The 22,786-nt window shown below is 47.4% G+C and overlaps 1 protein-coding gene across 1 annotated transcript in view; it reads left to right on the top strand.

Moving 5' to 3' along the window:
• Positions 1–22,786, top strand: part of LOC129826783 (chondroitin sulfate proteoglycan 4-like) — a 91,706-nt gene that overhangs the window by 45,115 nt on the left and 23,805 nt on the right. Inside the window, exons 7-10 of the mRNA XM_055887857.1 lie at positions 13,030–13,119; positions 13,347–13,529; positions 13,964–14,140; positions 20,438–20,636. Of these exons, the coding sequence (XP_055743832.1) occupies positions 13,030–13,119; positions 13,347–13,529; positions 13,964–14,140; positions 20,438–20,636 (649 nt within the window). The remainder of the gene's footprint in view (positions 1–13,029; positions 13,120–13,346; positions 13,530–13,963; positions 14,141–20,437; positions 20,637–22,786) is intronic.

Below are 22,786 nucleotides of genomic sequence, written 5' to 3' on the forward strand. Positions count from 1 at the left end.
GGGCCGACATCCAAGCTTAGATATCTTCCAGGCACACAGAGATGCTTGTCGCCACCTGGGTGTCAGATTGAAGTAAGGAGAAAAATAGTTGAGTGTCATCCTCATAGCAATGATAGGAGAGACCATGTGAGGATATGACAGAGCTGAGTGACTTGATGTATAGAGAGAAGAGGAGAGGTCCATCCTCATAGCAGTGATAGGAGAGGCCATGTGAGGATATGACGGAGCTGAGTGACTTGGTGTATAGAGAGAAGAGGAGAGGGCCTAGAACCGAGCCCTGGGGGACACCAGTAGTGAGAGTACGAGGTGCAGCCACAGATCCTCTCCACACCACCTGGTAGGAGCAGCCTGCTCACAGAACGGGACCGCCGATTGCTGAAGCGTGTAGCGTGTATAAATCGTCTGTTGCAACACTCCCTACCGAGTTCCAAACGTCCTCTGGAAGCAACGTCAGCATACGAACTGTTCGTTGGGAGCTTCATGAAATGGGTTTCCATGGCCGAGCAGCCGCACACAAGCCTAAGATCACCATGCGGAATGCGTTGGCTGGATAGGTGTAAAGCTCAGCCGCCAGTGGAAACACGTTCTCTGGAGTGGTGAATCACACTTCACCATCTGGCGGTACGACGGACTAATCTGGGTTTTGGCGGATGCCAGGAGGACACTACATGCCCCAATGCATAGTGCCAACTGTAAAGTTTGGAGGAGGAGGAATAATGGTCTGGGGATGTTTCATGGTTCAGGCCCCTTAGTTCCAGTGAAGGGAAATCTTAACGCTACAGCATACAATGACATTATAGACGATTCTGTGCTTCCAACTTTGTGGAAACAGTGTGAGAAGGCCCTTTCCTGTTTCAGCCTGACAATACCCCCATGCACAAAGCGAGGTCCATACAGACATGGTTTGTCGAGATCTGTGTGGAAGAACTTGACTGGCCTACACAGAGCTCTGACTTCAACCCCATCGAACACCTTTGGGATGAATTGGAAAGCCGACTGCGAGTCAGGCCTTATCGCCCAACATCAGTGCCCGACCTGTCTAATGCTCTTGTGGCTGAATGGAAGCAAGTCCCCAGAGCAATGTTCCAACATCTAGTTGAAAGCCTTCCCAGAAGAGTGGAGGCTGTTATAGCAGCAAAGGGGGGACCAACTCCATATTAATGCGCATGATTTTGGAATGAGATGTTTGACGAGCAGGTGTCCACATACTTTTGGTCATGTAGTGTGTTTAGCCAACAGTGTTCAATTCTGTAGTTACAGTATGTAAAACTGTCTTTTTAAATAGATTTCTAAGCTGACAACATAAGAGGGATTTAAGAAATGCAGCGGATAGATGGAGAGAGAGTCAGCTTTGGCAGTGCGGAGAGCCTCCGTGACACAAAGAAGAGCAGTCTCAGTTAAGTCACCCGTCTTGAAACCTAACTGCTAAGGGGCAAGAACATCGCTCTCAAAGAGATTACGAGAGACTTAGTCAGAGAAAGCACGATCAAGTGTTAAAAAAAATAAAATAAAAATAAGAAGGGATACCGGTTTGTAGCTTTTGATGTCAGAGGGGTTGAGTGTTGGTTTCTTGAAGAGGGGAGCGACTCGGACCATTTTGAAGTCAGAGGGGACACAGCCAGTGGTCAGGGATGAGTTGATGAGGGAAGTGAAGAACAGGAGAAGGTCTCCAGAGATGGTCTGGAGAATAAATTGGCAGATGCAAACAGATTATCATCTTTAGCGAACAACGGTTCTTGAGGAATCAAACAAAGTAAAGCGGTTTGCGATTTCTTTCTTACTGGTGAACCAACGTTTTAGTCGTGTGGTTGCTGTATCAAGATAGAACACAGACACTCTAAAATGTTCCATTCTGAAGTCCTCACAGAGTTCATCGAAGTGTCTCTTTGTGTGCCTTGGTCACTTCTCAGTAAACAAGCTGCCCCATGTAGCAACCAGTGTCTGGGCCGTACTCTTGATGTCCTCAAACTTCCCTCTGAACTGGGTCAATGTGTCTGTTGCGTTTCCTAAAATGCCTGAAGTAGGTCCATGTCTTTCTTCTGGAGAACTTTCTCCGCTACTTCGCCCTGGATTGTACATTACTAGTATAATCCAAACGTCTCCAACACTTTTGTTTATCCCAGCTGCCTCTATGCGCTCGTCATTGCTCAGCGCCTGCATGGTGTTCTGCATAGCGGAACCACACAGATTGAATGGCATCACATCTGGATGCCCATCGCGTGAGAAACAGTCTTTTCAGGGTTGGTTTGGAGAGGTGGTTCTCTACAAGTTTCCATCCACTGAAAAACACATAAAGCATTTGCACTATGTCATAATAATGTCATAATATTTACCTCATTTGCACACACTGTATATAGATTTGTTTCTATTGTGTTATTGACTGTACGTTTGTTTATGTGTAACTCTGTGTTGTTGTTTTTGTCGCACTGCTTTGCTTTATCTTGGCCAGGTCGCAGTTTTAAATGAGAACTTGTTCTCAACTGGCCTACCTGGTTAAATAACATAACAATACATAATAATAATAGTCCCTTATCTCTGGTATATCTTAGCGTCGATCATTCAACTTTGAGTTTAAATTGAGTCCAGCTCAATGGATATATAACGCAGTAGGCTCTCGGTTTGATATGTGCTTGTGAACACCTGAGTACGCTCCCCTCGTTACACTGGCGCCGTCGTAACCATGACCACGGCATTTGTTCACCCATATCCACTTACTTTCAATCAGTTCAACAACAACAACAACAACAAATCAAGGCCTGAGGCACTTTGATCAGTCACATTCTTGAAGCCCAAGAAACTCTTGTTAATTCTCACTCTCAGTTGTTCATTCTGTCTTCATTGTAACATTCCGAAACACTTTACTTAATTGGTACACTTTTGAGATGTCTTGTGTTTTGTCCATTATAATATTTTGTTTCTGCGACATCAAATGTATTTATAAAGCCCTTCTTACATCAGCTGATGTCACAAAGTGCTGTACAGAAACCCAGCCTAAAACCCCAAACAGCAAGCAATGCAGGTGTAGAAGCACGGTGGCTAGGAAAAACTCCCTAGAAAGGCCAGAACCTAGGAAGGAAACTAGAGAGGAACCAGGTTCTGGGGTTGGCCAGTCCTCTTCTGGCTGTGCCGGGTGGAGATTATAACAGAACATGGCCAAGATGTTCAAATGTTCATAGATGACCAGCAGGGTCAAATAATAATAATCACAGTGGTTGTAGAGGGTGCAACAGGTCAGCACCTCAGGAGTAAATGTCAGTTGGCTTTTCATAGACGAGGATTCAGAGTTAAAGACAGCAGGTGCGGTAGAGAGAGTTGAAGAACAGCAGGTCTGGGACAAGGTAGCACTTCCGGTGAACAGGTCAGGGTTCCATAGCCGCAGGTAGAACAGTTGAAAATGGAGCAGCAGCACGACCAGGTGGACTGGGGACAGCAAGGAGTCATCATGCCAGGTAGTCCTGAGGCATGGTTCTAGGGCTCAGGTCCTCCGGGAGAGAGAGAGAATTAAAGAGAGCATTTTTAAATTCACACAGGATACTGGATAAGGAGAAGTACTCCAGATATAACAGACTGACCCTAGCCCCCCGACACAAACTATTGCAGCATAAATACTGGAGGCTGAGACAGGAGGGGTCGGGAGACACTGTGGCCCCATCCGACGATACACCCGGACAGGGCCAACCAGGCAGGATATAACCCCACCCACTTTGCCAAAGCACATCCCCCACGCCACTAGAGGGATATCTTCAACCACCAACTTACTACCCTGAGACAAGGCAGAGTATAGCCCAAGAACATCTCCCCCACGGCACAAACCCAAGGGTGGGGCGCCAACCCGGACAGGAAGATCACATCAGTGACTCAACCCACTCATGTGGGTTGAGTCCTAGGGACTGCATGAAAGAGCACCTGTAAGCCAGTGACTCAGCCCCCGTAATAACGTTAGAGGCAGAGAATCCCAGTGTCGCTGTTATGTCTGTTATTCTCGTCAGTACCTCTGTCTAAAAAGTTAACCTGTTTATCAAGATTGGAGGCTACCTTTTTTTGTCAATGGTTTGGTCACTTTTTCCCAGGTGTCATAAGTTACGCTTGTATAACAGTACTCTTCTTGTGTTGTGAACAATCATCCACAAGGACTTCAGCATGTAGCACCAGTCACAGATGTATTAGCATGTAGCACCAGTCACAGATTAATTATCATGTAGCACCAGTCACAGATGTATTAGCATGTAGCACCAGTCACAGATGTATTAGCATGTAGCACTAGTCACAGATGTATTAGCATGTAGCACCAGTCACAGATGTATTAGCATGTAGCACCAGTCACAGATGTATTAGCATGTAGCACCAGTCACAGATGGATTAGCATGTAGCACCAGTCACAGATGTATTAGCATGTAGCACTAGTCACAGATGTATTAGCATGTAGCACCAGTCACAGATTATCTGAACCAGCAGGATACCTCATCATGCAATGCAGCACCACAGATCATCATCCTACTACTACCATCATCCTACTATCAGCAGACGCTTTACAAAAATACATGAAACCCCCCAGACAGTGACTGTACAGAAATACATGAAACCCCCCAGACAGTGACTGTACAGAAATACATGAAACCCCCCAGACAGTGATTGTACTAAAATACATGAAACCCCCCCAGACAGTGACTGTACAAAAATACATGAAACCCCCCAGACAGTGACTGTACAAAAATACATGAAACCCCCCAGACAGTGATTGTACTAAAATACATGAAACCCCCCCCAGACAGTGACTGTACAGAAATACATGAAACCCCCCAGACAGTGACTGTACAGAAATACATGAAACCGTGCGGGGGCTGCCCGGAACGCAAGTGCCTATCAAGCGGAAATAGCTCAGTTCTGCCTAAAGGACAAGACTCATCCCATTAACGTCAACCTGCAAACTAAGGAGGACTGTTGGCACTATCCCCTAGAGAGACACTATCCTCTAGAGACACTATCCCCTAGACACTATCCCCTAGAGACACTATCCCCTAGAGAGACACTATCCCCTAGACACTATCCCCTAGAGACACTATCCCCTAGAGACACTATCCCCTAGACACTATCCCCTAGAGACACTATCCCCTAGAGAGACACTATCCCCTAGAGACACTATCCCCTAGACACTATCCCCTAGAGAGACACTGTCCCCCAGAGAGACACTATCCCATAGAAAGACACTATCCCCTAGAGACAATATCCCCTAGACACTATCCCCTAGAGAGACACTATCCCCTAGAGAGACACTATCCCCTAGAGAGACACTATCCCCTAGAGACACTATCCCCTACACTCTAGGGCCTAGAGAGACACTGTCCCCTAGAGAGACACTGTCCCCCAGAGAGACACTATCCCCTAGAGAGACACTATCCCCTAGAGAGACACTATCCCCTAGAGAGACACTATCCCCTACACACTATCCCCTAGACAGACACTATCCCCTAGAGACACTATCCCCTAGACTCTAGGGCCTAGAGAGACACTGTCCCCTAGAGAGACACTGTCCCCCAGAGAGACACTATCCCCTAGAGAGACACTATCCCCTAGAGAGACACTATCCCCTAGACACTATCCCCTAGAGAGACACTATCCCCTAGAGAGACACTATACCCTAGAGACACTATCCCCTAGAGAGACACTATCCCCTAGAGACACTATCCCTTAGAGAGACACTGTCCCCCAGAGAGACACTATCCCCTAGAGACACTATCCCCTAGAGAGACACTATCCCCTAGACACTATCCCCTAGAGACACTATCCCCTAGAGACACTATCCCCTAGAGAGACACTATCCCCTAGAGAGACACTATCCCCTAGAGACACTATCCCCTAGACTCTAGGGCCTAGAGAGACACTGTCCCCTAGAGAGACACTGTCCCCTAGAGAGACACTATCCCCTAGAGAGACACTATCCCCTAGAGAGACACTATCCCCTAGACACTATCCCCTAGAGAGACACTATCCCCTAGAGACACTATCCCCTAGACTCTAGGGCCTAGAGAGACACTGTCCCCTAGAGAGACACTGTCCCCCAGAGAGACACTATCCCCTAGAGAGACACTATCCCCTAGAGAGACACTATCCCCTAGAGAGACACTATCCCCTAGAGACACTATCCCCTAGACACTATCCCCTAGAGAGACACTATCCCCTAGAGAGACACTATCCCCTAGAGACACTATCCCCTAGACTCTAGGGCCTAGAGAGACACTGTCCCCTAGAGAGACACTGTCCCCCAGAGAGACACTATCCCCTAGAGAGACACTATCCCCTAGAGAGACACTATCCCCTAGAGAGACACTATCCCCTAGAGACACTATCCCCTAGACACTATCCCCTAGAGAGACACTATCCCCTAGAGACACTATCCCCTAGACACTATCCCCTAGAGAGACACTGTCCCCTAGAGACACTATCCCCTAGAGAGACACTATCCCCTAGAGAGACACTATCCCCTAGAGAGACACTATCCCCTAGAGACACTATCCCCTAGAGAGACACTATCCCCTAGAGAGACACTATCCCCTAGAGAGACACTATCCCCTAGACAGACACTATCCCCTAGAGAGACACTATCCCCTAGAGAGACACTATCCCCTAGAGAGACACTATCCCCTAGAGAGACACTGTCCCCTAGAGAGACACTATCCCCTAGAGAGACACTATCCCCTAGACACTATCCCCTAAAGACACTATCCCCTAGAGAGACACTATCCCCTAGAGAGACACTATCCCCTAGAGAGACACTATCCCCTAGACACTATCCCCTAGAGAGACACTATCCCCTAGAGAGACACTATCCCCTAGAGAGACACTATCCCCTAGAGAGACACTATCCCCTAGAGAGACACTATCCCCTAGAGAGACACTGTCCTCTAGAGAGACACTATCCCCTAGAGACACTATCCCCTAGAGAGACACTGTCCTCTAGAGAGACACTATCCCCTAGACACTGTCCTCTAGAGAGACACTATCCCCTAGACACTATCCCCTAGAGACACTATCCCCTAGAGACACTATCCCCTAGAGAGACACTATCCCCTAGAGACACTATCCCCTAGACACTGTCCTCTAGAGACACTATCCTCTAGAGAGACACTATCCCCTAGAGAGACACTATCCCCTAGAGAGACACTATCCCCTAGAGAGACACTATCCCCTAGAGAGACACTATCCCCTAGAGAGACACTATCCCCTAGAGAGACACTGTCCCCTAGAGAGACACTGTCCCCTAGACCAGTGGTTCTTAACCTTTTTTGGCTACTGTACCCCCCTACTTTGACCCCCCCCATACATGTGCGACCGGCGTGATTCCTAGAACAAAATGTGGTTCACGCAGCCAGTCAAGTTTGGCAGACTTGTTTTCATTGTCAGTGAAGTAGGAGTTGAACTCAATGTTGAGTTTGGATGAATGTGAGCTTGCTTTTTGCACCATAGGAGCTCTGTCAACATCACTTGTAAAAATTAAAAAAAGTTAGGTGTCAAGCTGCTGGGGAAAAAATAACGTATTTCCCCATCTTCACATGTCCTCTCCCAGAGTTTGATCTTCTTTATGAATCCACACACTTTGTCAGACATCTTTAGAATGTGTGTGTGTCCACCTTGCAGAGATAGAGTCGTGTTGTTTCAGCTTGCTGAACACATCAGCAAGATAGGTCAATGCGGGCTCCCCAGTCTGTGTCCTCGAACACAGCCACAAGGGGGTGTGAGTGCTCAGACAAAAAATCAACTCCCTTCGGCACACAGCTCCAACTGCCTCTGTAGTGTTTTCCCTCTGGACGGTCATGTCGTGTGTGTGAAGCAGTAGCTGCTGACGCTCAGTCCCCCTGTCACCACAGAGCCTTTAAAGCAGTCGGTGATTCAGAGGCCTGGACATGATAAAAGTGAATCACTTTTCACTGCGTCTTTCAAAACATCATGTAATTCAGGACATTCTCTTGCTGGCCAAATGCCTCACTGTGAACGATAGATTGGGATTTACCTTCTTTATGTGGGCAATTAATCATTTCATTCTCGCAAGCGTTGATGCAGCACGATCCGTGCACACATGAAAACAGGATTTCCAATCGAGATTGTGCTCTGAGAAAAAGCTGTTCCCGTTAGCTTCTTGCAGAACAGAATGTGCTCATTAATTTCCGAAATGTCTCCGTATCGCACAAACGCAATCAACTTGGCTTCCCCACTAACATCAGTCGATTCGTCTAACAACAGAGATAATGTTTTTTTTCTCTCAATTTCCTTTACCAATTGATCAACAATATCAACGCCCGTGTCATCGATTCTATGGCACACCCTGTTATTTGACAATGGTACAGTCTTCAGTGCATCAGCTGCTGTTACATCACTCGTAGTTCCTGGATAACAGCGGCAAGCACTCTAGCGCGCGGAGCAGAGGATCAAACATTGAGCGGCGGGCGGGCGGGCGGGCGGGCGGGCGGAGCGATGCGTACACACCGCCATCCGTTTCCGTGTGTCATCCGTTTTGGGAAAGTATCTGCGTAATTGCGCAACCAACTCACTCAGGTGCTTCGCTATATCACATTTGACATTGTCCGTAAGCTTGAGTTCATTTGTACACACAAAAAAAATCATACAATGATGGAAAGACCTGTGTGTTGTCCTTGTTAATGCAGACAGAGAAAAGCTCCAACTTCATAGCCTCAATTTTGTCCCGCACATTGAATATAGTTGCGGGGAGTCCCTGTAATCCTAGATTCAGATCATTCAGGCGAGAAAAAACATCACCCAGACAGGCCAGTCATGTGAGAAACTCGTCATCGTGCAAGCGGTCAGACAAGTGAAAATGATGGTCAGTAAAGAAAACGTTAAGGTCGTCTCTCAATTTAAAAAAACGTGTCAATACTTTGCCCCTTGTTAACCAGCGCACTTCTGTATGTTGTAAAAACGTTACATGGTCGTTGGCAAAATCATTGCATAGTGCAGAAAATACAAGAGAGTTCAGGGGCCTTGCTTTAACAAAGTTAACCATATTCACTGTAGTGTCCAACACGTCTTTCAAGGTTTTATATGTAAGATGGCTAAATAAAGAGCAAAATTATTGATTATTATATTATTATTATTTGTGCCCTGGTCCTATAAGAGCTCTTTGTCACTTCCCACAAGATGGTTGTGACAAAAACTCACACTCATTCTTATATTTAATAAATGTATCGTATAGTGTGTGTGTGACTGGCTTACAATGATGGCAAAAAAACAACATTTGAGAGTGCCTTGACCCTGGTGCTAGAGGGGGTACACAGCTGGAGGTTGAATGTTTGAAGGGGTACGGGACTATAAAACGTTTGGGAACCACTGCCCTAGACCACCCCCAAACTATCCCCTAAACCATCCCCAAACTATCCCCTAGACCACCCTCAAACTATCCCCTATACCACCCCCAAACTATCCCCTAGACCACCCCCAAACTATCCCCTAGACCAGCCCTGAACTATCCCCTAGACCACCCCCAAACTATCCCCTAGACCACCCTCAAACTATCCCCTAAACCCTCCCCAAACTATCCCCTAGACCACCCTCAAACTATCCCCTAAAGCCTCCCCAAACTATCCCCTAGACCACCCCCAAACTATCCCCTAGACCAGCCCCAAACTATCCCCAAGACCATCTCCAAACTATCCCCTAGACCACCCCCAAACTATCCCCTAGACCACCCCCAAACTATCCCCTAGACCACCCCCAAACTATCCCCTAGACCACCCCCAAACTATCCCCTAGACCACCCTCAAACTATCCCCTAGACCACCCCCAAACTATCCCCTAAGACCACCCCCAAACTATCCCCTAAGACCACCCCCGAACTATCCCCTAGACCAGCCCCCAAACTATCCCCTAGACCAGCCCCCAAACTATCCCCTAGACCACCCCCAAACTTTCCCCTAGACCACCCCCAAACTATCCCCTAGACCAGCCCCGAACTATCCCCTAGACCACCCCCAAACTATCCCCTATACCACCCCCAAACTATCCCCTAGAACACCCCCAAACTATCCGCTAGAATACCCCCAAACTATCCCTTAGACCACCCCAAACTATCCCCTAGACCACCCCAAACTATCTCCTAGACCACCCCCGAACTATCCCCTAGACCACCCCCAAACTATCCCCTAAGACCACCCCCGAACTATCCCCTAGACCAGCCCCCAAACTATCCCCTAGACCACCCCCAAACTGACCCCTAGACCATCCCCAAACTATCCCCTAGACCACCCCCAAACTATCCCCTAGACCAGCCCTAAACTATCCCCTAGACCACCCCCAAACTATCCCCTAGACCACCCCCAAACTATCCCCTAGACCATCCCCGAACTATCCCCTAGACCACCCCCAAACTATCCCCTAAGACCACCCCCGAACTATCCCCTAGACCAGCCCCCAAACTATCCCCTAGACCAGCCCCCAAACTATCCCCTAGACCACCCCCAAACTATCCCCTAGACCAGCCCCCAAACTATCCCCTAGACCACCCCCAAACTATCCCCTAGACCACCCCCAAACTATCCCCTAGACCACCCCCAAACTATCCCCTAGACCACCCCCAAACTATCCCCTAGACCAGCCCCAAAGTATCCCCTAGACCAGCCAAAAAACTATACCCTAGACCACCCCCAAACTATCCCCTAGACCACCGCCAAACTATCCCCCAAACTATCCCCTAGACCACCCCCAAACTATCCCCTAGACCACCCCCGAACTATCCCCTAGACCACCCCCAAACTATCCCCTAGACCACCCCCAAACTATCCCCTAGACCACCCCCAAACTATCCCCTAGACCAGCCCTGAACTATCCCCTAGACCACCCCCAAACTATCCCCTAGACCACCCTCAAACTATCCCCTAAACCCTCCCCAAACTATCTCCTAGACCACCCCCGAACTATCCCCTAGACCACCCCCAAACTATCCCCTAAGACCACCCCCGAACTATCCCCTAGACCAGCCCCCAAACTATCCCCTAGACCACCCCCAAACTAACCCCTAGACCACCCCCAAACTATCCCCTAGACCACCCCCAAACTATCCCCTAGACCAGCCCTAAACTATCCCCTAGACCACCCCCAAACTATCCCCTAGACCACCCCCAAACTATCCCCTAGACCATCCCCGAACTATCCCCTAGACCACCCCCAAACTATCCCCTAGACCACCCCCGAACTATCCCCTAGACCAGCCCCCAAACTATCCCCTAGACCAGCCCCCAAACTATCCCCTAGACCACCCCCAAACTATCCCCCAAACTATCCCCTAGACCACCCCCAAACTATCCCCTAGACCACCCCCAAACTATCCCCTAGACCACCCCCAAACTATCCCCTAGACCATCCCCCAAACTATCCCCTAGACCACCCCCAAACTATCCCCTAGACCACCCCTAAACTATCCCCTAGACCAGCCCTGAACTATCCCCTAGACCACCCCCGAACTATCCCCTAGACCACCCCCAAACTATCCCCTAGACCACCCCCAAACTATCCCCTAGACCACCCCCGAACTATCCCCTAGACCACCCCCGAACTATCCCCTAGACCACCCCCGAACTATCCCCAAGACCACCCCCGAACTATCCCCTAGACCATCCCCGAACTATCCCCTAGACCAGCCCCAAACTATCCCCTAGACCAGCCCCAAACTATCCCCTAGACCACCCCCAAACTATCCCCTAGACCACCCCCAAACTACCCCCTAGACCACCCCCAAACTATCCCCTAGACCACCCCCAAACTATCCCCTAGACCGCCCCCAAACTATCCCCTAGACCACCCCCGAACTATCCCCTAGACCACCCCCAAACTATCCCCTAGACCACCCCCAAACTATCCCCTAGACCACCCCCAAACTATCCCCTAGACCACCCCCAAACTATCCCCTAGACCACCCCCAAACTATCCCCTAGACCACCCCCAAACTACCCCCTAGACCACCCCCAAACTATCCCCTAGACCACCCCCAAACTATCCCCTAGACCGCCCCCAAACTATCCCCTAGACCACCCCCGAACTATCCCCTAGACCACCCCCAAACTATCCCCTAGACCACCCCCAAACTATCCCCTAGACCACCCCCAAACTATCCCCTAGACCACCCCCAAACAATCCCCAAGACCACCCCCAAACTATCCCCTAGACCACCCCCAAACTATCCCCTAGACCACCCCCGAACTATCCCCTAGACCACCCCCGAACTATCCCCTAGACCACCCCCGAACTATCCCCTAGACAACCCCCAAACTATCCCCTAGACCACCCCCGAACTATCCCCTAGACCACCCCCAAACTATCCCCTAGACCACCCCCAAACTATCCCCTAGACCATCCCCAAACTATCTCCTAGACCACCCCCGAACTATTTTTTATTTATTTATTTTATTTAACCTTTATTTAACCAGGTAGGCAAATTGAGAACACGTTCTCATTTACAATTGCGACCTGGCCAAGATAAAGCAAAGCAGTTCGACACATACAACAACACATAGTTACACATGGAGTAAAAACAAACATATAGTCAATAATACAGTGAAAAAAAATAAGTCTATATACAATGTGAGCAAGTGAGGTGAGATAAGGGAGGTGAAGGCAAACAGATATATGTATAAATAAATAAAAATATAAAAAGGCCATGGAGGCGAAGTGAGTACAACACAGCAAGTAAAATAAAAACTAAAAAAAAACACTGGAATGGTTGGTTTGCATTGGAAGAAAGTGCAAAGTAGAGACAGAAATAATGGGGTGCAAAGGAGCAAAATAAATTAATAAATAAATATCCCCTAGACCATCCCCAAACTATCCCCTAGACCACCCCCAAACTTTCCCCTAGACCACCCCCAAACTATCCCCTAGACCAGCCCCAAACTATCCCCTAGACCAGCCCCAAACTATCCCCTAGACCACCCCCAAACTATCCCCTAGACCACCCCCAAACTATCCCCTAGACCATCCCCAAGCCACTAAAAGGTCAATGTAAAAATGTCTCTTCTTCCTGTTTAGGTCACAGACACCTTCCTATTGGATGTCTCCAACGGGGTCACGGAGGTCAACAATATCAGCATGTCCGTCGCCCACCTCATCCCTCTACAGGTATTGTCCTTTTAGAATGATTGCATATTAGGTTATGTATTGTGGAATAATTTTTGCTATCATCGGTTTTTACTGTGCGTTGACAATTTATGGTTGTAAAGTGGTGTACAAATCAAAGTTTATTTATCATATGCACAGGATTCAGTGCAAACGGTGCAATGAAATACTTTACATTTCAGTCTATGACTGCGAGCGAATAATAAATGCTAATCCTTCTACTTCTACAGGTGTTGAACTTCACCCTCCGAAAGGGCGGGTCCAAGGCTTTGACCCAGGAAGTGCTCAGGGTGACCAACCAACATTTTTCTGGCCTCAATTTCCTGTATAGCTTGTCTGAACCCCCGCAGAATGGCCACATTGAACATTCAGGTTACCCCGGGGTTCCTCTATGGGTTTTCACCAGACGCCAGGTAATGTAAGACTCTATCTCTCTCTGTCGTTCTCTCTTTCTTCGTGTTGAACAAAAATATTCAAATATGTGAAGTTCTCCAATGATTGTTCATATTTGGATTGTTTTTGCGAATAATATCAGAGAAGAATATATAGCCTACACAATCTAAAAACGCATCATATATTAGTACCTCAGGATGCTCAGTGTTTCATTGGTTTAGTTTCTCATGTGGAGTAATCAAACTATTGATTATGATAACACTTTATAACCAATTTATAGACACGTGTAACACGTCTTACAATGCTTTATGAATGCTTCATAATGAATTATACCTGTATGCCTTAATCTACTATGCACCTACATAAAGGACTTAACCCATACATAAGCATTTCTTAAATGAATCTAATTGTTTATTTTTAGTCTCTTAACTTTCTCGCCCTACGATCCCTCTAGGTGGAGCAGGGGGTAATCTACTACATTCATGACAGCAGTGAGACGTTGGAAGACAACTTCACTGTGGTGGCCAACGACACAGACCTGAGGAAACAGAGCTCTCCCTGTACCGTGTACATCCAGGTCACGGCCGTCAACGACCAGCATCCAGTCATCACCACCAACAGGGTTCTCAGGGTGAGTCCTCCAATCATCACCGCCGACAGGGTTCTCAGGGTGAGTCCTCCAATCATCACTGCCAACAGGGTTCTCAGGGTGAGTCCTCCAATCATCACTGCCAACAGGGTTCTCAGGGTGAGTCCTCCAATCATCACCGCCGACAGAGTTCTCAGGGTGAGTCTTCCAATCATCACTACCGACAGGGTTCTCAGGGTGAGTCTTCCAATCATCACTGCCGACATGGTTCTCAGGGTGAGTCCTCCAATCATCACTGCCGACAGGGTTCTCAGGGTGAGTCCTCCAATCATCACCACTAACAGGGTTCTCAGGGTGAGTCCTCCAATCATCACTGCCGACCTGGTTCTCAGGGTGAGAACCCATCATTACGCACACCTGGCAACCCTCATTACGCCCACCTGGCAACCCTCATTACGCACACCTGGCAACCCTCATTACACACACCTGGCAACCCTAATTACGCACACATGGCAACCCTCATTACTCACACCTGGCAACCCTCATTACGCACACCTGGCAACCCAGGTCCTGTCATATAGGACTGGTGACAGTAGACCTGTCATATAGGACTGGTGACAGTAGACCTGTCATATAGGACTGGTGACAGTACAGGTCCTGCCATATAGGACTGGTGACAGTAGACCTGTCATATAGGACTGGTGACAGTAGACCTGTCATATAGGACTGGTGACAGTAGACCTGTCATATAGGACTGGTGACAGTAGACCTGTCATATATGACTGGTGACAGTAGGCCTGTCATATAGGACTGGTGACAGTAGACCTGTCACATAGGACTGGTGACAGTAGACCTGTCATATAGGACTGGTGACAGTAGGCCTGTCATATAGGACTGGTGACAGTAGACCTGTCACATAGGACTGGTGACAGTACAGGACCTGTCATATAGGACTGGTGACAGTACAGGACCTGTCATATAGGACTGGTGACAGTAGACCTGTCATATAGGACTGGTGACAGTAGAGGTCCTGTCATATAGGACTGGTGACAGTAGACCTGTCTTATAGGACTGGTGACAGTAGACCTGTCACATAGGACTGGTGACAGTACAGGTCCTGTCATATAGGACTGGTGACAGTACAGGACCTGTCATATAGGACTGGTGACAGTACAGGACCTGTCAAATAGGACTGGTGACAGTACAGGACCTGTCACATAGGACTGGTGACAGTACAGGACCTGTCATATAGGACTGGTGACAGTACAGGACCTGTCATATAGGACTCGTGACAGTAGACCTGTCATATAGGACTGGTGACAGTACAGGTCCTGTCATATAGGACTGGTGACAGTAGCGGTCCTGTCATATAGGACTGGTGACAGTAGAGGTCCTGTCATATAGGACTGGTGACAGTAGACCTGTCTTATAGGACTGGTGACAGTAGACCTGTCACATAGGACTGGTGACAGTACAGGTCCTGTCATATAGGACTGGTGACAGTACAGGACCTGTCAGATAGGACTGGTGACAGTACAGGTCCTGTCATATAGGACTGGTGACAGTAGACCTGTCATATAGGACTGGTGACAGTACAGGACCTGTCATATAGGACTGGTGACAGTACAGGACCTGTCATATAGGACTGGTGACAGTGGTGGTCCTGTCATATAGGACTGGTGACAGTACAGGACCTGTCATATAGGACTGGTGACAGTAGACCTGTCATATAGGACTGGTGACAGTACAGGTCCTGTCATATAGGACTGGTGACAGTACAGGTCCTGTCATATAGGACTGGTGACAGTACAGGTCCTGTCATATAGGACTGGTGACAGTGGTGGTCCTGTCACAAATGGCTCCCTGGCCATTAACTATATAGTGCACTACATTTGACCAGAGCCCTATTGGCCCTGATCTCCCTGGTCAAAAGAAGTGCATTTTAAAGAGAATGCAAGATGGCGTCTGACAGTATAGTCACCTGTCCATCTGCTAGCTAGTTACAGTAAATGCTCAGTAAACAGTAAGCAGCTCAGTTGATCGTTGAGTGGCTGTAGACTAACACGTCGTTAGACAGAAGTCCAGCAGTTCAACGTGACTGAAGTACCAGGAAGTACAGCTTTTTGTTCTCGTTGGTGCTTTGTCCTGAATGCAACACATTCCATTCAGCTCTTCTCATGGTTCAGACCCTCTAATTGAAAGAGGGGAATTCCCTTCTTCCACACACCGCTGCTGTCTGAAAGCCCACCCTATTACACAGACAGTTGAAGTCGGAAGTTTACATACACTTAGGTTGGAGTCATTAAAACTTGTTTTTCAACCACTCCACAAATTTCTTGTTAACAAACTATAGTTTTGGCAAGTCGGTTAGGACATCTACTTTGTGCATGACACAAGTCATTTTTCCAACAATTGTTTACAGACAGATTATTTCACTTATAATTCACTGTATCACAATTCCAGTGGGTCAGAAGTTTACATACACTAGATTGACTGTGTCTTTTAAACAGCTTGGAAAATTCCAGAAAATTATGTCATGGCTTTGGAAGCTTCTGATAGGCTAATTGACATCATTTGAGTCAATTGGAGGTGTACCTGTGGATGTATTTCAAGGTCTACCTTCAAACCAAGTGCCTCTTTGCTTGACATCATTAGGTGATTATATACAGTGCCTTGCAAAGGTATACATCCCTATTTTGTTGCATTACAAATTGTAATTTAAATTGATTTTTATTTTGATTTCATGTAATGGAAATACACAAAATAGTCCAATTTGATGAAGTGAATAAAAAAAAAAAAAATTATAAACTAAAATAGGTGCTATATGTATTCACCCCCTTTGCTTGGAAATAAATAAGATCTGGTGCAACCAATTACCTTCAGAAGTCACATAATTAGTTAAATAAAGTCCACCTGTGTGCAATCTGTGTCACATGATCTGTCACATACTCAGTATATATACACCTGTTCTGAAAGGCCCCAGAGTCTGCAACACCACTAAGCAAGGGGCACCACCAAGCAAGCAGCACCATGAAGACCTAGGAGCTCTCCAAACAGGTCAAGTTGTGGAGAAGTACAGATCAGAGTTGGGTTCTAAAAAAATATCAGAAGCTTTGAACATCCCACGGAGCATCATTAAAATCCATGACAAAAAATGTTTTAAGAATATGGCACCACAACAAACCTGCCAAAAGAGGGCCGCCCACCAAAACTCACGGACCAGGCAAGGAGGGCATTAATCAGAGAGGCAACAAAGAGACCAAAGATAACCCTGAAGGAGCTGCAAAGCTCCACAGCGGAGATTGGAGAATCTGTCCATAGGACCACTTTAAGCCGTACACTCCACCGAGCTGGACTTTATGGAAGAGTGGCCAGAAATAAGCCATTGCTTAAAGAAAAAAAAATAAGCAACCACATTTGGTGTTTGCTAAAAGGCATGTGGGAGACTCTCCAAACATTTGGAAGAAGGTGCTCTGGTCAGATCAGGGGCGACAGGGTAGCCTAGTGGTTAGAGCGTTGGACTAGTAACCGAAAGGTTGCAAGTTTGAATCCCCGAGCTGACAAGGTAAAAATCTGTTGTTCTGCCCCCTGAACAAGGCAGTTAACACACTGTTCCTAGGCCGTCATTGAAAATAAGAATTTGTTTTTAAATGACTTGCCTAGTTAAATAAAGATAAAATGAGACAAATTTAGCTTTTTGGCCATCAAGGAAAATGCTATGTCTGGTGCAAACTCAAAGAACAACATCCCCACAGTAAAGCATGGTGGTGGCAGCATCCCCACTGTAAAGCATGGTGGTGCCTGCATCATGCTGTGGGGATGTTTTTCATCGGCAGGGACTGGGAAACTGGTCAGAATTGAAAGAATGATGGATGGCGCTAAATACAAGAAAATTCTTGAGGGAAACTTGAGATTTGAGACCGGGATGGATGTTCACCTTTCAGCAGGATAATGACCCTAAGCATACTGCTAAAGAAACACTCGAGTGGTTTAAGGGGAAACATTTAAATGTCTTGGAATTACCTAGTCAAAGCCCAGACCTCAATCCAATTGAGAATCTGTGGTATGACTTAAAGATTGCTGTACACCAACGGAACCCATCCAACTTGAAGGAGCTGGAGCAGTTTTACCTTGAAGAATGGGCAAAAATCCCAGTGGCTAGATGTGCCAAGCTTATAGAGACATAACCCAAGAGACTTGCAGCTGAAAATGCTGCAAAAGGTGTCTCTACAAAGTATTGACTTTGGGGGGGGGTGAATAGTTATGCACGCTCAAGTTTTCTGTTTTATTGTATTACTTCTTGTTTGTTTCACACACTAAAATATTTAGCATCTTCAAAGTGGTAGTCATGTTGTGTAAATCAAATGATACAACCTCCCCCCAAAAAAATCTATTTAATTCCAGGTTGTAAGGCAACAAAATAGGAAAAATGCCAAGGGGGTGAATACTTTCGCAAGCCAATTCAAAATCATATTTACAATGTGCAGGGATACTGGAGTGATGGAGGTAGATATGTATAAGGGTAAGGAGACAGGGATACTGGAGTGATGGAGGTAGATATGTATAAGGGTAAGATGACTCGGCATCAGGATATATGATAAACAGAGTAGCAGCAGTGTATATGATGATTGTATGTGAGTGTGTGTGTGTAGAGTCAGTATAAATGTGTGTGCATGTTTATATGTGTGTGTGTGTGAGCAAATTATTAAGTGAGTCTGTGTGTGTGTTGGAGTGTCAGTGTGCATGAGTGTGCTTGTGTTGTTCCTGTCCTCAGCCGTAGCCTTCCAGGAGGCTGTTTATGTACTTGTTCCTGTCCTCAGCCGTAGCCTTCCAGGAGGCTGTTTATGTACTTGTTCCTGTCCTCAGCCGTAGCCTTCCAGGAGGCGGTTTATGTACTTGTTCCTGTCCTCTGCCGTAGCCTTCCAGGAGGCTGTTTATGTACTTGTTCCTGTCCTCAGCCGTAGCCTTCCAGGAGGCTGTTTATGTACTTGTTCCTGTCCTCAGCCGTAGCCTTGCAGGAGGCGGTTTATGTACTTGTTCCTGTCCTCTGCCGTAGCCTTCCAGGAGGCTGTTTATGTACTTGTTCCTGTCCTCAGCCGTAGCCTTCCAGGAGGCTGTTTATGTACTTGTTCCTGTGCTCTGCCGTAGCCTTCCAGGAGGCGGTTTATGTACTTGTTCCTGTCCTCAGCCGTAGCCTTCCAGGAGGCGGTTTATGTACTTGTTCCTGTCCTCTGCCGTAGCCTTCCAGGAGGCTGTTTATGTACTTGTTCCTGTCCTCAGCCGCAGCCTTCCAGGAGGCTGTTTATGTACTTGTTCCTGTCCTCAGCCGTAGCCTTCCTGGAGGCGGTTTATGTACTTGTTCCTGTCCTCTGCCGTAGCCTTCCAGGAGGCTGTTTATGTACTTGTTCCTGTGCTCTGCCGTAGCCTTCCAGGAGGCGGTTTATGTACTTGTTCCTGTCCTCAGCCGTAGCCTTTCAGGAGGCTGTTTATGTACTTGTTCCTGTGCTCTGCCGTAGCCTTCCAGGAGGCGGTTTATGTACTTGTTCCTGTCCTCAGCCGTAGCCTTCCAGGAGGCGGTTTATGTACTTGTTCCTGTCCTCAGCCGTAGCCTTCCAGGAGGCGGTTTATGTACTTGTTCCTGTGCTCTGCCGTAGCCTTCCAGGAGGCGGTTTATGTACTTGTTCCTGTCCTCAGCTGTAGCCTTCCAGGAGGCGTTTTTTTAAAACAGGACTAGGCAGCATCCGCATGTGTTTGATCTGTTCGTCTGTTTGCTGTCTTTTCCCTCTGTGACTTCCTCTGAAGCCTCACATTGGAAGTGCACTTCCTGTGTACACACACACACACACACACACACACACACACACACACACACACACACACACACACACACACACACACCTAATGCGCCCACACTCACACACAGGTCCTTTGAGGTCTGACCTCTCCTGTGGTGACTAGATGTTTGGTGTCAAAGCCTGTTAATTTCAAGTCAAGTGATAATTGAAAAGTGTGTAGGAAAAGACAGGAAAAGGAAAAGACACGCCGCAGGCCAGAGTTCACTGCAATGATTATTACTGCCATTAGTTCTGTTTGAAATACCACTTAGGCACACTTAGCAAGCTTCACTTACTTCCATTAACAGTTTGGTTTTGGCCCAGGTTAAAGAAAAGCCCTTTGTGACAGAAGAATGCTTTGAAACAATGTGGCATTGTGATGTGTATTGGAATCGAACAATACAAAATATATATATTTTGAAAGGTCTTTGAAATATGATTGATTTGATTGGTTGCCTCCTTAAGTGTGGGATAGATTTAATTGGTCCCCCCCTCCCCCCCTCAGGTGTGGGAGGGGTCGGTGACAGAGATCCGCCCTGAGAATTTGGACGCCCAGGATGAGGACACGCCCCCTGAGGAGCTGCAGGTGATCGTGACTCCGCCCAACAATGGCCACCTGGCGCTGAAGAGCGCCCCCACCAGGCCACTCCTGAACTGTACCCTACAACACATCCATCTGGGACAGCTGTTGTTTGTCCACACTGGTAAGACCTGAGCACTATACTACGAATATAGAATTAGCTAGGTTGGATATAATTTAATAGCCAGGGTAGATCTACCTATGTTAATATAATATAATTGCATGGCTAGGCCTATCTGCATTCGGTGTGTGTTACGCTCGCTCCCCCTGATGGTGTTTGATGGAGTGACAGATGGAGTTGAATTAAACACCGTTTCTCATATTGATTTTCCCGGAGCACTATACTACTACGTATGTGGTTTGAGGAGTTAGCGAGTTAACTTTGGTCAACTCTGAGTTCAACTCGGGATAACCGGTACCACAAATGTGGCTCAAACCTTATTAGCAAGGTACATTTCTATGGCGACGAATCGTTCAGAACGAACCTGCTCCGGGACAGGATAACTTAGGGTTAACTGCATTTATTATAAAAAAAGTTTCTGAGCCGCAAGTTGAGGACCAATTCAATCAGATTCCCTCCCTCTCACAAAGATGGCATCATCATCCATTTTAGGAAAACAACGGATTAAATATTGTATTCATCAAATATGTTTTTGTGTGTTAGGTTACATGGCTCTTTTCTATCACATTACACATTTAGTAAATGCATTTCAAACTTCACGCACAGGAAGACTTTTTGTGTGACTTAACGATTATTTTATCATAGGACTGGGAAGAAAAGGTGCTCGTTCATTGATAACACACCAAAGTAATAGCCTAAAGCTGCAAAACCTGGACCCGTACAAATCAGCCGGGCTAGACAATCTGGACCCGTACAAATCAGCCGGGCTAGACAATCTGGACCCGTACAAATCAGCTGGGTTAGACAATCTGGACCCGTACAAATCAGCTGGGTTAGACAATCTGGACCCGTACAAATCAGCTGGGCTAGACAACCTGGACCCGTACAAATCAGCCGGGCTAGACAATCTGGACCCGTACAAATCAGCCGGGCTAGACAATCTGGACCCGTACAAATCAGCCGGGCTAGACAAACGGATCACTGACTATTTCGAATCCCACCGTACGTTCTCCGCTGTGCAATCCGGTTTCCGAGCTGGTCACGGGTGCACCTCAGCCACGCTCAAGGTACTAAACGATATCCTAACCGCCATCGATACAAAACAGTGCTGTGCAGCCGTCTTCATCGACCTGGCCAAGGCTTTCGACTCTGTCAATCACCGTATTCTTATCGGCAGACTCAACAGCCTTGGTTTCCCAAATGACTACCTCGCCTGGTTCACTAACTACTTCGCAGACAGAGTTCAGTGTGTCAAATCGGAGGGTCTGTTGTCCGGACCTCTGGCAGTCTCTATGGGGGTGCCACAGGGTTCAATTCTTGAGCCGACTCTTTTCTCTGTATATATCAATGATGTCGCTCTTGCTGCAGGTGATTCCCTGATCCACTTCTACGCAGACGACACCATTCTGTATACTTCTGGCCCTTCTTTTGACACTGTGTTGACTAACCTCCAAACAAGCTTCAATGCCATACAACACTCCTTCTGTGGCCTCCAACTGCTCTTAAATGCTAGTAAAACCAAATGCATGCTTTTCAACCGATCGCTGCCTGCACCCGCCCGCCTGTCTAGCATCACTACCCTGGAAGGTTATGACCTAGAATATGTGGACAACTACAAATACACTGCTCAAAAAAATAAAGGGAACACTTAAACAACACAATGTAACTCCAAGTCAATCACACTTCTGTGAAATCATTTGTGGCCTGCTGGAGGCCTGCTGGAGGTCATTTTGCAGGGCTCTGGCAGTGCCCCTCCTTGCTCAAAGGCGGAGGTAGTGGTCCTGCTGCTGGGTTGTTGCCCTCCTACGGCCTCCTCCACGTCTCCTGATGTACTGGCCTGTCTCCTGGTAGCGCCTCCATGCGCTGGACACTACGCTGACAGACACAGCAAACCTTTTTGCCACAGCTCGCATTGATGTGCCATCCTGGATGAGCTGCACTACCTGAGCCACTTGTGTGGGTTGTAGACTCCGTCTCATGCTACCACTAGAGTGAAAGCACCGCCAGCATTCAAAAGTGACCAAAACATCAGCCAGGAAGCATAGGAACTGAGAAGTGGTCTGTGGTCACCACCTGCAGAACCATTCCTTTTTTGGGGGTGTCTTACTAATTGCCTATAATTTCCACCTTTTGTCTATTCCATTTGCACAACA

The sequence above is a fragment of the Salvelinus fontinalis genome, chromosome 28 (genome assembly GCF_029448725.1).
Source record: "Salvelinus fontinalis isolate EN_2023a chromosome 28, ASM2944872v1, whole genome shotgun sequence".
NCBI lineage: Eukaryota > Metazoa > Chordata > Actinopteri > Salmoniformes > Salmonidae > Salvelinus > Salvelinus fontinalis.